The sequence below is a fragment of the Phodopus roborovskii genome, unplaced genomic scaffold, assembly GCF_943737965.1.
Source record: "Phodopus roborovskii unplaced genomic scaffold, PHOROB, whole genome shotgun sequence".
Classification (NCBI taxonomy): domain Eukaryota; kingdom Metazoa; phylum Chordata; class Mammalia; order Rodentia; family Cricetidae; genus Phodopus; species Phodopus roborovskii.
The window spans coordinates 1231636-1247267 of record NW_026126603.1 but is presented as its reverse complement, the minus strand read 5'-3'; the positions used below and the strand labels follow the sequence as shown (position 1 = coordinate 1247267).

At 41.9% G+C, this 15632-nt stretch overlaps 1 protein-coding gene across 1 annotated transcript in view; it reads right to left on the bottom strand.

Annotated features, from left to right (window-relative positions):
• Itga8 (integrin subunit alpha 8) overlaps nucleotides 1-10952 on the bottom strand; it is a 169399-nt gene extending 158447 nt beyond the window's left edge. Inside the window, 2 exon segments of the mRNA XM_051205834.1 lie at nucleotides 9915-10048; nucleotides 10645-10952. Of these exon segments, the coding sequence (XP_051061791.1) occupies nucleotides 9915-10048; nucleotides 10645-10850 (340 nt within the window). The 5' untranslated portion in view covers nucleotides 10851-10952.
• Between the last annotated feature and the right edge of the window lie 4680 nt (nucleotides 10953-15632).

Genomic DNA, 15632 nt, shown 5'->3' with positions numbered 1-15632 from the left:
AGAGCCACAGAGACACATATGGCCAACACTGCGAGCTTTAAAAATGGAAAGGGCCACCAGCCGGAGCTTGGGGGCAGTGTACAGCCTGGGAAAATCAAGGAAACAGCTTTTCCCAAGAGCTTCTAGAAGGAACATGGCTGTGCCAAGATCTTGATTTTGGCTCAGGGAGACAAGTTTTAGACTTGGATTTTCAGAGCAGTACAACAATCCATGTGTGCCGTTTAAAGCCCCTCAGGTGCATGCTAGTTTTCTGTAGTAGTGATAGAAAGCTGATGACCCTGATAATCCACCCAGTCTGAAATAAATGCCCATGCATACATACACACATGCCCTTCTCTCTGCTCCTCAGCTTGTCTCTCTTTTCCTTACACACTCTATAGAGGCAAGGCCAAGGCTCTCTTTGTGGCCATATGCCAGGGTCTAAACAACCTGTTTGTGAAATGTCACTAAGTTTTTAAAACTAACGATTTAAGTATTTAAAACTAAGTATTTAAAACTCTACTGTTCCCCTTAGATGACATTGTTATTGCATGTGTTGGAGATAAAAGGTGGTTTCAAGGACAAAGGGTATTGTCATAGTGCTAAGGAGAAGACACAGGCAGCAGAGTACTTGCCTTGCAAACACAAGAACCCAAGTTCTACCCCCAGAATCTGTGTTTTTAAAGGCCAGGGAAGGTAGTGAGCAATTGTAATCTCAGCACTAGGGAAGCAGAGCTGGGGGGTCTTTGGGACTTGCTGGTCAGCTATCCTAACAGGGTTGGTGAGTTACAGTTCAGTGAGAGTGCCTGTCTCAAATGTGTGCATGTCATTGGGAGGAGACAAGAGCACCTGAGAAATAACACCTGGTATTGTCCTGAGGCTTCCCCAGCCACGCTTCCCCAGCACTAAGATTACAAATAACTTCAATGACCTGAACTTTGTATATCAGTTCCAGGGCCCAAACATGGGTGTTCATGCTGGCAGGGCAAGCATTTGAGATCTCTCTTCAACCCTGAACCCATATTAATCAGGCAGCCTTTCATTGCACTTCCCTTCTAGTACTCTTTAAAAGTTATATACACTGTTCTGAATTTTTGAACTAACATTAAACTAAAAATAACTTGTCATGTTCATGTTGATCCTTTGTAGACTTCAGCCTTATAATTATATCATTTTTGTGTGAATTGTGGCCTTAATTTCATTGGCTATCATATTTAGGCTGTTGAAATTATTTTGTGTTTATTTCATAAATGGATTTGTGGCCATCTCCTCTTAGAATTCTAGAAACATATCCCATTGGTAAGCATAAGAAGGGTAAGCAGGAAGTATCAAAAATCATTTCTGGAAGATAAGTTGTTCTAGATGGTTACAGAAGAGACCACAAGACAGCCCAATGTGAATTGGAACATGTATGCGATGGGGAAGAAGGCATACTGTGCTGTGATAGGAAGATAAGCTGGTTAAGCAGCGTGGCAGGGGGCTGTCTTAGAATGGAGCCATCTGGTTAATTTTGAGAGGTGGTAATGGAGGCAGGTAAAACGGAACCACAGCCTGGCCATTAGGATTTTCCCTTACTAGACCTTGTGGATGGTAGATGGAGCATGGGTTACATAGGGTCCCTGAATACACAGATTGCTGTAGTAATGCTGTGTGACATTTTCTCTGGTCTCATTGTCCCAGGACACCATTGTTGATTTATACAGTATCATATAAGAGTCTGTGCCCATATATCAATACCAGAAATAAAGAAAAATCAGCCTGAAATTGCTAAGTAAATGTTGTACAGTGCAGTTGCACTCATTTTGATATCTAAGATACTGTGGTTGAAGTGAGAACTCAGATTGGTGACTATGGATGAAATAAAATTTCACAAGCTGGGGAATTGCAGGTTAGGACATCTCAATGAATAGCTGCATTCTTTCTCAACATGTTTGCACTCACAGCTCCCTTAAACAGGTACGTTCTGAATATCAAGCTTTATTTAAAGAATGATGAAGATGGTCCCACAATTGTAATTGTTCACTATTATTCAGAGAAAATGGCTTGCACTCATCATTCAAACTATGTGTTCTTAGACATTCCCGTTTTATTAGATCAGAAGTTTCCATAGCCTAAAGATCTTAATGCCCCCATGCTCAAGACAATGGCTACAAAACTAAATTTGATCATATTAAAATATATAACTTTCTTGTTATATATTGTTTTCCAAATAGGCTTTCTTTCCTGTCCATTTTTAAGTTTGGTTGTTGCTACTTACAGGAAAACCCACTCTTATGTACCTCTATGAATTTCACCAGTTACATTTAGTCAAATATGCAGAAAGTTCCACTAAGTTGTCCCAACTCCTTCCTGCTGTCCCTTTAAAGTTAATCCCTCCCTTTCAGAATGCTCAACAAGCATTTGTAATGGACACCTTATCTTTACATAAATAATCCAAAGGGCAAAAAATCACTTTTGGCAATGTATATGGGTCTAGAAATGTCTCTCATCTTGACAGACCTCTGGGGTGCCACACTTAGCATCAGAGATCCCAGTTCTGGCCTTTCTGCATGGCTGAGATTGAACTGCACTCTCCCCGGACTGTCTAGTGACATTCACACAAGCTCTTCCCATCTGCATTTCATAACAGTGCGGAACTGGTGAGAGAGGTAGAATGTTTTGAATATAAACCACTTATCAGTGAATCAGTTTGTTTGCCTATCTCAAGTCTCCTTATAATATGGTCTACAGCTGACATTACTTCTATTCTATTTTAGAATTCATTATGCAGATACACCTCACATGCAGGTACACATGTTTTTGGTAAGCATGTGCTTAAATTGAATTTTGAAAAATTAGACATTTTCATTAAATGTACTAAACATGCTTGTTGGTTTAAAGATGAATGGATACTGCTAATGAAATTATCATTAGATTTCTATGTATCTTGTGTAAGATCTGTTTCTGTAACCAGATGGTATCAGGTGAGCCTATCTAAGCAGACATGTCCACAGTGTTCCCATGTTCCTTGCCCTCATCATTGACACAGGGCTCCAAGTACACAGCTCAGCCAGTCAGTTTGAATGTCAAAGTGCTGTTTTCTTCTTTCAGAATAATCACAAGATGATTTTCAATATTTCTCTCAGAACACTGCATCTGTTGTCTGGAGTGTCCTTGCCAAGAACCTGGAAGCCTGTTCCCTCACACAGACTTCCAGCTTCTTGAAAGAATTTTGCAGATTAAGCAACAGGCGCCTAGTGTTCATACTACTCAACTAGCCGTGGAGCAGATCTGTTTCCCATTTCTAGTTGGAGTTTCAAGGGCTTCCTCTTTCTAATTGCTTCCTCCCTCTCCCTTGGTTGCTAAGCACTGTGGGGTCCACTGCCTCCTCCCTTCCCCTATCAGGTCTCAGTTGTGTTTGTTGTAGAGAAGTCTAAGCCAATGGAGATTCCTTTAGGAATGGGTGGTGGGTGTCTCTATGAGGCCAGCATATTTGAGCATGGTTGCCTCCAGGAAAAGAAGAGGGTCAGCTGAACAAGTCTTGATCAGACAGGATTAGTATATATGGCTAATAATATTTCTGCATATGCATTCATATACATATTTCCTTCCACATATTAATATATATAAATATTTCTGCACATGTATTCATCTGTATATATTTATGAGTAGTAAAACTTCACTTATTTATTTGCTGATGGTACTCAACTCAAGGCCTTATCCATATGAAGAAATCGCTCTGCCAACCAGATATGTCCCTTATCCCTTATCATTCCTTATCCTCATCACTTTGCTGTGCTAGGGATTGATCCTATGTCTTCTCACATACTAGGCATTCTACCACTAAGTGATAGCTCCACCCTACCTTGGCTTTTCCTTTTAAAGACGGGTCTCAGTTGTTCAAGCTGGAATTGGACTCATTCTGTAGCCCGTGCAGGCTTTGACTTGTCAATATTCCAACCCCAGGCTTCCACGTAGCTGAGATTACAGGTCTGCACCAGCACTGTTGGCTCTGCTGTGGATCCTTCAAAGGAGAAGGTTATCATGGAGTCCCCTCCCCCATTTTCCTTTCAACTGAACTCCTTGGAGTATGGCTTTCTGTCTTCCTGAGTCCCGTCACATTCATGTTGTTCCTTTTGTCATTGGCTTGAGTAGCTTGGCCTATATTTTCCTTTCCCTTTGTTGCTGAACAAAATATGATCTCCCCTCACCCCTTGGGATGGGTGCAAGGAGAGGGAGAGACTGGAAAAGCAAGGTTCCTGTCGCCAGCATGTTTCCCACCTCACACGTGAGAAAAGCGGCACAGCCCACACTATCACAAAACAAGCCAGCCCCACTGTCACAGCTGAGAGCTGCGCATGCTGTGGGCTCAGGCAACACAAAGGAAAACAGATCCCACAAAACCAGGGACTCCATGTTCCAAGCCCAACCCCAGCAAAAACCTTGCCGTTCTGGAACTCTGAAACGCCCCAACTGAATTACCTAACCCCCCCCCCCCCTTTCACAAAGATACTATATTGAGACAAATTCTAGAAGCCTTTTTCGGTAGGCTTATCCCAACAGCACCTCCCACCACTTCCTGTTCCCTCTCCCATGTGGATCCCCAGCTAAGCATGGATCCCAGCTGTCTAACTGCACTTACTACTGTTGTGACAATTGTTACCATATACTAGCACATGCCATTAGCTTTCTCCTCCAAGTGTGTCACTTGAGAATCAAAAACTGTCAAATATTTTCAGGATGGTGCTGGGTTACAGTGGTCAACCATTTACCCTTTCGTGATCCGTGGCTGAAAGTGTCTATTTCATTCATCCCATTCACTGCCAGAAGGAGTCTGTTCTACTGATCTTTATGTCGCCCACACATTGCAAAGTGGAGGGGAAAAAAGAAATGAGCCTTGGAGCTTCACATGCATGTGGCAGATGTGAGGTTTTATGCTTTGTATGACAGGGGCACAGTTTAGAGGCAAAAGTGAAAGAAATCGATTCGGCAACTAGAAGGGATTCCATCCCATTGAAGTACGAGGGTAAGACAGAAGGGGGAGAGAGAAGCGCTTCTTTGGAACCACTTGATTCTGTACAGAGCAGGAAAATTATCTGCTCTCTGCACCTCCCCCACCGCCATATGCTTCCTTTAAAATCCTTCTTTCTGGACTTGAAAGGACCAGAATTTGATGGTATTACTGTGTTTGAAGTCCTAGGCTATTGGGAACTTCCTCTAGTTTTGTATTTATCACTTGATATAGTAAAAAATAAAATCCATGTTGATTAATGAGGTAAAAATAAAATGATGATCAGTTAATGAAAGGAATTAAGTTAACAGGTAACTTTTAAAAGAAGGCAGTTTGTCTTAAGTAAATCAAGGTAGGCACCAAGACTAAAATATATAGCTAATTGCTTGGGTGTCTAACATGGGAACACTTGGTTATACCAGCAAAACAGTAAATGGTAGATATCCCAAGGCTAGGACAAATTCAAACTTCACTGAAAAATCAGATTTTCTTGGGTGTCTTGCCTTGAGATGTAATGAGAAAAGCAGACAGAGAAAAGACATGAACAGTGGGTAGTGTCAGAGGAATACTGGCAACACAGTACACATGTATGCCTGACACTATACCTTGTTCCTCGGATGCCACCTTGCTCGTGTCCCTAAGTCACAGTCCTTAATTTCTCAAGAAAAAGGCATTGTTTTCATTTTTCCAGGAAAACTCAGGGGGTTACTCACTGGAGACTCAGAGCAAAGATTCAGTGGGAATGAAAATAACCAGGGACTTTACATTCCATAATTTCCACCCAGAACAAGCCTACTTCTAAACCTCTGGTTTCTCCAAAACCCTTGTCCAAATTGCTTCTTGGTTTAGCCTCTTGGACGAAGAAGACATTTACATTGAGATTTGCAGATCCAGCTATAATGGGCAGGTAAGGGTGGACAAGAGGAAAGGGAAGGCAGGTGCTCGGTGTTTCTTGGGTTCAAGAGGCCCAGTTGTAATCCCGAACTTGTACTCCAAAAGGCCAGTTTTCTCCCATTTCTGGAAGGAATTCAGAAAATAGCCTATGGCTGCTACTGTGCCATCATATGGTCTCAGCCATAGTTTGGGGGTTGGCTCCTTGATTCAGAAAATGATTTTTACATAGTTGTTTTGTGTAAGAGATTAGGAACAATGAACATGAGCACAAAGGGGATGCTATGTAGGAGTCAAAAGTCCATGCATCCACACGCTGACCGTGAGAGATCCAGAGTTGGTAATGCCTGCTGCCTTTCAGCCTGGGTTCTAATATTCCCCTCTACTTATCAGTCTGCTCTCAAGTAAAATTCAACTCTGAGGGCTTCTGTTGGCCCTTCTTTGCTATCATATCTTTGCATCAAATTGTAGCTGTTGTCAATTCCACTTTCCTAGGCCATGTGAATAGAATAACTGAACAAATTAGGAATGGAGTACCAGCACCCACTCAGGAGCATACACCCGAGCTCTGGGCTTCTGGCTTCTCACTCAACTCTCCTCAAAACAAACAAACAAACAAACAAACAAACAAAACAAAACAAAACATACAAGAAGCAAACAAACAAAAACTGTTTGTGGACTCACAGTACCCCCTTTTGGCTGACAAAGGGATTTTTTTTTTTCTTTCCCAGAGATTTCTCTTTGTTTTCAGTGAAACTTCTCTCTTTCATACATCATTGAAGTGTTAATTCCAGCCTGAATCCTTCATTTCTCTCAAATTCTGTGCAGCCTTTCTTACTCCACTGCTTTTGAAAAAAAATAAAATAAAATTCTTGGAGCTGAGGAGAGGATTTGGCCAACAAAGTGCTTGCTGCATAAGTGGGAGAGCTGAGGTAGATCACCAGGCACTGGGGGGAGTACTCCCAGTGCTTGAAGGCAGAGACAGGAGGATCCCTGGGGCTCCCAGGCCAGGGACAGAGTTCAGTAAGAGACAGTCAGTTAAAGATATGGAGGTGAAGAGAGATTGCAGAAGGCACACAGAGTCAGCTCCCGTCTCCAGACATTCTCAAACACATGTGCATTCGCACTTACACACACACACACACACACACACACACACACACACACACACGTCTTTTGTAATTATTTAAGTAATATCCACTTCTTTTTCCCTTCCATTCCTTCACTTTGTTCCATTTATGAATTCTCAAATTACTATGACTGTGGCTGGGAAGTGCAATAAATGCACATTTCTATTTAGTAAAAACCTCTATACATCTAGAGGCTGGGAATGCAGCTCAGGAGCACAGCATTTGGCTAGTACCTGCAAGGCACAGGGTTTGATTACTGACTCTCCACATAAACAACAAAACAGAAACCCTGTATACATTTCAAAACATGACTCCAATGCCTGAGTGCTGAGATACCCTGCTGTGTCTTCAGAACCATAAAGAGAAGCCATGTATACCTTCAACATTCTACAAGTAACAGAGGTCTTTTTTCGAGGTCGTGTTTTCCTACTTGTGTAATTGCCAAAATTGTCCTCGCTTTCCCCCCTCTGTTCTGTGGCAAATATAAATTCAGCTACAATATGGGTTAAGTGCATTCCTGTGAACCATTCTGGAAATTCAAACACAAGTGTTCAGCATTTGTTTGCTAAAGAAAAGTGAACTCAAAGCTCCAAACAATTGCTTTAGAGTGAATGTTGGAAAATATTAACTACTGTAATTTAACATGGAACATTGTTAGCTGGAGAAGTCAATTTAAAAGTCAGTTTGATGCCTGGATTCTGGGGCTTTTATCTCCTAAATCATGAGATCAGCTGAGATTAGCACTTCCAAAGATAACCAGGTATCACTTATCTAGGCAGACATCAATTCTTCTTTTATCAAATGAAAAAAAAAAAAAAGAACCATTAACTACATCTTGATTTCATGCATTTTGGAATGTTCTAGAAAGTTATTAAATTCATGACTAGGCATTGCTACTTGGCTAAAAAACATTTCAAAATGGAAACATTTCTTTTCTTGAATGCAAATTCAAATAGTACAATGGTTTTTATCTTTGTGTCAAGGTTTTAATTTAAATTACCTTTTAAAAATAGAGATTAGTGGCAATAGAAATGGCCGAGTGATTGACTGCTTTCTATCTTTCCAGAGGACTTGAGTTCAGTTCCTAGCACCCACATCATTAGCTTCACAACCCCCATGACTTTAGCATCAGATGATCTGACACCTTCTTCTGGCCCCTATGGGCACCGATACACATGTAACATACACAAGAAGATGCACACACATAAGTACAAATAAATCTTCAAAAATACAAATTATGTGGGGTCATATAATTAAAATGGCATTATTTTCATGCTTATATGATCAAATCTTAGATGAAGTCTTTGTGTGTACTTGTGTGTATGGTATATACATGTGTGCACATATGTGTGCAAATGTATTTCCCCGAGTAACATATGTGAAAGCCAGAGTTCAAGGGTCTATCCTCCCCAGTTACTCTCTGCCTTATTGTTTGAGGCAAAGACTCTCATGAATGCTGGAGATCCCTGTTTCGGCTGAGATCGGCTCATGGGGAAGGAAGGACCTTAAATCCCCCTGCTTACCCCAGCCACTGCTGAGAACATGGCCACACCCCAGAATGCCCAGCTTTGTTACTATGCTGTGGATCACAACTCAGGTCTTCATACTTATGCATCAAGCATTTTACCCACTGAGCCATATGCCCAGCCCCAGAAGTTTGTTCTTAAACTAAAAATCAGAAAAGAGCTCAAACTTCATGGTTTTGTTCACAAAAGCTTTCAATTTTCCAGTTGCTAAACTTGAGTGTAAAATAAAGGCTTATAAACCTGGCATCAAATAACTGATTTAATGAAATACCACGAACAAGATATCGTGCCCATAGATGGACATGGAAATACAATTTCAAAAATTGCTCCTATAAAACATTTTCCTAATTAGTTCACAATTCAAAGTAAGGGTTGCATATTTTTTTCTTTGAAATTATTCCCATATTCCTAGTCCTGGAATTATTTCTTCCTCAATATAAATGATACAAATTAAAGTCACAAGTACATACCACCCAATCAACTTCATCAAAATTCTGTAACAATGGACATTCTATATAAATTCTAGATGCACAGCATCTAGATAACCACAAAACCACAAGAAAAGCAAGAATGACATCATAAAATAGCTGTGCCATGTACAAGGTATTTTAAACAACTGTCCATCAAACCCGTCATTTAATCTGACATTTCTGCATTTTTTAAAAGAGATAATTTATTCTCTGATATGTATCATTTGAATACTAACATTTGGGTGGTACAAGCTAAAACACTGATGATAATGTTTTCAAAACATTACTTTTAAATTATTTTCTTAGGATCCAAAGAGAAAACAGCAGACGAAACATAACCAGACTGAATTGTTTAAAATTTATTTTCTCTTTAATTAAATAAGAAACATCTGTCTGGGGATTTTGGAAGTGAATGTAATCCATCTACACTCTGCCTGTAGTATTTTGCATTCAATGACCAATAGTTTGAAAGAAAATTCTTTCTGTGAAGGATTAGAACGGCAAACACCCCTACTTGCAGTCTGCTGCAGGGGAAGTCTGGCCTCTGGATTTAGGAATAGAGAACTACAAATGTTCTGAAGCAAGTCCTTTTCCAAATCTGTGTTTGAAGATAACCCGATTCTCTGTACAGTCAAGATAACTCTGGGTGGCCTTGAACTCACAGAGACTCACCTGCCTCAGCCAGCTAAGCACTAGGATTAAAGAAAGGCATGCGCCACCTATCTCCACAAGCTTGTATAACTTTCTATTCCCCCCAAACATCCACTTCGTGTTAATGTTCACCTCTGAACAGTAGGGAAACAGAAGTTACCGGATGCACCCAAACACTCAGATTTATGTTAAAAGGGCAAAGAGAAGGCAAAGCTGCCGCGGGAGTGGCTCTGGTTCTTTTTAACCAGGGGCCACAGTGCAGAATAGCATCACTTACTGGTGGTGTCAAACGGTATCTGCTTGCATTGTGCAGATCCCTCTGCAGGCCAGGGACAGTAGTAGACAGCTCCCCCCTCCACGATATCCGGCTGGCTAGTGTTGGCTTTGGGCGCCCCCACCAAGACACTGGCTCTGCAAAGGGGTTGGAGAAAGTCACTCCTCAGGGTTCATAAACCTGTGCGCACGGAATTCAGCCCATAGCAGCATGCCCACAGGACTGCCGTAGGAGTGGGGGCACAAACTGATTTACGATGGAAAGACTGTCAAACTTGATTTCCTCTTTGGAAGACTATGAGCATCAGAAACAGGGTTTTGGAAAAGGCTGCTAACGGCTCTGGCTATCTAGATGGAGGTAAATGGAGACTGATGGGGAAAGCAGAGGACAGATCCCAACTGCTTGCAACCTAAGGTGCATGCACCCTGACCTTAGTTGCTAGGAGTTGTGCTGTGGTCTTTATTTTTAAATTGAATCTGTGCGGTCCCATTCTCTCCTTTGTATGATGCTTCTGTCTTTGAATCCGGACTTATATACAAGTGGAGCATCTCCAAGGTTCACAGGGCTCATCAATCTAGCATGAGCCTTGAGAGAAGTTGGTAGCAGGCAGAAAGAAGAATCTAATTCTGAGTGGGCAGCTGGCTATACTCTTAGACACCCTTTCCTCTGGGGTGCAGGGACTAGGATCCCCCCCCCTCCCAGAGCGAGCCACCAACCCAACCCAGAGACTTACGTGCGTGCATCAGGTATGTAGAAGTCCAGAGAGTAGCCAAAGTAGCTGCCCTCGGGGCCAGTGTACACAGTGAGCTTATCCACGTCCAAGTTGAATGCCAGCGACACGGGGGACCACAGCATCCCCAACGCAGCCGAGATGCAACAGAGACGCGCGAACAGAAGCACCCGGTTCCCGGGGGAACCGCGGTGGGTTTCCGCAGACATCGCTCTCTGCCCTGAACGCTGCTCACCCGGGATCTGGAGCTGTGGAGTCTGGAGGAAAAGGCCGGAAGCTCCAAAGAGGCCGGTGTCTGGGGTTGGTGAGCTGAGGCGTCTGCAGTGACAGTCCTCGCGTCCTGTGCGGCCCGCTGAATCCCGAGGCTCTGGGCTGCGGATCCTGCGCTCGACCTTCTCCAGCAGCTGGCTAAGGCCGGCGCGCTCTTGGCGCCCTCCAGCTGCAAGTTTTCAAGCTGCAGGTCAGAGCTTGAGGTCCAGCACAGGGGCAGACACTCCAAAGACTTGGTAAGCCTTCTGGGTTTCCACAGCAGTTGCGATTTTAAGGGTCATCTAAATCTCATGGGTGTCACCTCAAGCCATTGTTTCTGAGTAGTGTTCCTTACGAGACGACAGTATACTGTTTTCCCACAATTGAGTGGCTCAGATGGACGCCTGAAAAAGGGTATCCCACCTCCAGAAAACAGTGATTGGGTACAACAACTACCCTTGAGGGATTTTTAGGGCCAATGAGTTTCTTCCTCTGTGAATGGGACTTTGAAATTTCAATGCAACAACCCTCTTCCTCTCCTACTCTGCTGACCTACTAATAAATCCTGTAGGTTTTCTTCAGTCTTTCTCAAAGGCATCTTTGGATACACTGTGTGACTTTTTAGTAAACCTCGATCTTATGAGGTGATGACCAATAGTTCGCAGTTTACGAAAGCAGGGTTTGGGGGGGGGGTGAAAGTTGGAATCAACAGGAACTCTACCCCAAGAGAACTAATTGTTGATTTTATTTATTTATTTATTTATTTATTTATTTATTTATTTATTATTTGTAACATGAAGATGAAGAGGGGAGAGAAAAAATGTGATATAAATAGCTTTAATGACATAGGTGATGAAACAGCTGGGGTCATAGAATTAAGAGATGTGACATATACTTGCAATTCCAATACAGGGATTTGAGGGACAGCAGTGGTAGAAGGGTCTTGAATTTGAGGAGAGTCTTGGGGAGGATGAAAGAGAAGATAAGGGTTTAAGCGAGTCTAAAGGTACCTACTTAGAAGAAAAGAATGCAGAGTGGATGAATAAGATTCCAGTCTGTGCTGCAGTGGGCGGTGGTGGCACTCACCTTTAATCCTAGCCCTCAGGAGGCACAGGCAAGAGGATCTCTGTGAGTCTGAGTCTAGCCTGGTCTACAGAGTGAGTTCCAGGACATGCAGGGCTGTTTCACAGAGAAACCCTGTCTCAAACACCAAAACAAAAGATGACAACTTGTACGGAATTAGTACTACTGCCTACAACTGGGGGAGCCATCAATAGACTGATACAACTTGGAGAGACTAGAGAAAAATCTCAGCCTACTGAAAAAAAAAACATATTTTCTTATCTCTTTTCCATCACAATTCAATAGAATGATTTCAGTTTTGTGTTTATACTCATTCCTGTTTAAAAAATCAAAATAAGCAAGCTGTCACCTGCTCCCTGGCAAACAGTCACATCATCATTCCCAACTCTATTGCCTTTTCCCAGATATAAGGAGTAGATGGTAGACCAGTTGGTTGTTTTCCTTCTCTGTCCTAAAGTCCATTTGAGTTGGACACAGAGTCCGCTACTTTGGTTAAGTTATTGCTACTAATAAAATTGAATGAACAATTCACATGATGCACACATGTGGAAGTAAGTGTTCAGAGCTGTGGTAGTCACTGAGGCTGGGAAATAACCACAACTTGGTCATTTCCTGACACCAGTACACTACAATTTTGAAGGCCATCTTATTGCATGCAAGTCTTAGTTTTATGTGGAATGTCTAAGAGGGTAGAAAGTGACAGCATGACCTTAGATGTGTCCTTGGCCAGGGACAGACTTTCAACACAGAACTAGCGGTGAACTGCACGATGCATACTGTTTTGTGCTGACCAGTTCATCGCCAAGGCATCCCTGATGTACCCACTTGCTTATTTCTCTTATCTCTCATGTGTTTATTCTTCTTGTTTCACATATGTGGGTAGTGAAAACACATACTGTATGTGTGCATGCTTACACAGGCATACATGTATACATATGGGTATGTATGTGATCCTGTGCACATGTGTGTGGTCCAGAAGTGGGTGCTGGGTGTCTTCCTCAATTGTTCTCCTTATATTTTGAGAAAGGATACTAAACCTGAAGCTCATCAATTCAGCCCACCTGGACTGTATGGTCAACAAACCCCAGGGATCTTCATTAGAGGCTTTTCCTGCTGTGCCCAGATTTTACATGGATGCTAAGAAATCAAACCTGTGTCCTCATGCTTCCACAGCAAGCAATTGTGCCCACTGAGCCATCTCCTCAGGCTTCATTTCCTATTGCTAACATGCATGGATGAATCGTTACTCCTTTATTTTAAAATGGACTTGCCCTTGCTTATATAAGTTATAGTCTTAATATTGTCACTCTCTACTTCACAAATGAGAATTCAGAAAAAGATTTCAGAAAACACAAGACTTGCCTGATCACAAAGCAACGGAGTAGTGTCATTTGAGCTCTTGTCTAAACAGATGCCCGAAGAATTCCTTACCTTACTCAGTTTCTAAGAAATATTTTTTTTTTCTCATCTGGGCTGACAATACTCCTTCCAAGAACCAAAGTCCAACTGATAAAAACCCAACACCAGGCATGAGATGACATTATTGACCAGGTTTGTCTAACATACTCTCTCCTATTGCCCTTTGTTGCATTTTAGAGGTTGAAAGTAAGTCCCTATTGCTGGAGACATCATGCCCTTCAGAACTGACGTGAATACCTCCTTTGAGATCTAGCTTTCTTGGTACCAGAAGAAGCCATGCAAGATTCCAAAGGAAGCAACCAATCAACATTCCTATCCAGCAGTGATACCTATGAACCATAACAGTGATCGACTGTTTCCTACTAATAATAGACACTATACCCTTAAAGTCTCATTAATATGACAGCCTAAGTATGAGCTGAACAAGGACAATACCGGGGATGCCAAAGTGGATGAGAGAAGGACCGAGAGGCCTCAGATCCACAGGAAGAACTACAGGTAACTAAGGGATGCTGGGATTGGGAAGAGCAATTGGTTAGCTGATACTAAATTGTCAGCCCTAAAAGCACACATATAAGCGAAGAAGGTAATGATGTAATTATATTATAATCTCAAAAATAAAAGAAAAAAGAATACTTTCTTAAAGCTATGATAAGCATGGGAAATTACCTTCTTTCAGGCATAAGCTATTTGGGGTTGACCGTTTGAGCAAGTCTGTGAGAGCTGCCTGTGGGGTAGCATAAGACAGCTATGCACTTTTCCAGGCAAGCGTGGGGAACCATTTGATGGCATCTTGTTATCTGGGAGTGGAGGATGAAAGCTCTTTGACCTTTCTGAGAGGCCTACAACCTAGCACAGTAGTAAATCTTATAAGAATCCAGAAAGGGGGGGGGTTGATAACTGTGGGGAAGGCACAAGCCTGAATAGGTGTCTTGTACATATTAGCCTTCTGGCACTTGGGAACCACGCCAATCAGGAAGGTCTTGGGTCCTGTCAAAGGCACACATGGACAGTGACAGGTCTTGCACTCCATGAGAAGTTTGACATTTTAAAGATCTTGTGGTACTGATTTATTTGTCAGAAAAGCAAGTCTGGGAACTGTTTATCGTGCATGTGAGTATATGTGTATGTTTAATACCAAGAAAGGTATACATAGTTGTTTTCCTAAAAAGGAAAGAACCCAAAGGTCAAAGATGGAACAGATTTGGCCCAAACATTCTAAAAATAAACAAGTGAAGAGTGCCAGAGGGGAAAATGACCTCGGATTTGTAGCCATGTACAAAATGCTTAAAAATAGAGATGCTGTAACATTTGTCCAGCAAGTGCCAACTTTTTAGCCAAATACATATGTAACTTAAGATCAATTATGATGTCTGATTGTGTTTAAGTCTGTTTTTTTATATGATGGAATGTAGTCATATCTTAACATCAAGAAGTTGGAGAGTTCTGACACTATTAGTTTCACTAACACAGTCACATTTCCAACATGTTCACTAAACTGTTTGTGAAACAAGATAGTGCAAAAACACTAAGTGATCTTCCAGATTTTAAACTGTTAATTTTTTTTACTGTGTGTGTGTTCGCACTCGCATGCACGTGTGTGTGTGTGTGTGTGTGTGTGTGTGTGTGTGTGTGTGTGTATAAATCAGAAGACAACCTTTGGACAATCTGTGGGACTTAGTTTCCTCCTTTCACCAAGGGCTTTAGGGGTTGAACTCAGGACATAAGGCTTGTAGACAAGTGCCTTTCCCACCAAGATATCTCTCCAGGCCCTCTATCAATTTAAAAATAAATGTTACTAGAGAGAGAAATTTAGTTTTTCCATCTCTTCTTGTAATCTGGGCAGTTATAGCAATTACAGGTTTTCTTTTTACTCAACTTACTTTTTTTTCAGTTACCCCATGAAAGTAAATTATTAGTAGGAACTGGTTAGTTAAACTTAAGTTAAATCCAAGTATCTCTGCTGACATCAACTTATGCCTGCAGATTTTCTATTCTGGTCCCTGAAGGGTGAGTTTCATCATAGTCAAATCATTTTTCCTTTTCTTGATGCTTTTGTTTGTCATTCTCTTTTATGAGTTCCCTTCATGATTTTATTAGCCACCTCTAAGTTGCAAGTGCTGGAGCGACAGCCTTGTGTTGGCAGCCATCCAAACAGCCCAGCGCTGGTTCATCTGAAGGAAAATTCCCACTAGTCAAGCTGATCCTTTCAGAGCACACCTCTCCAAACAGCTGTGCTT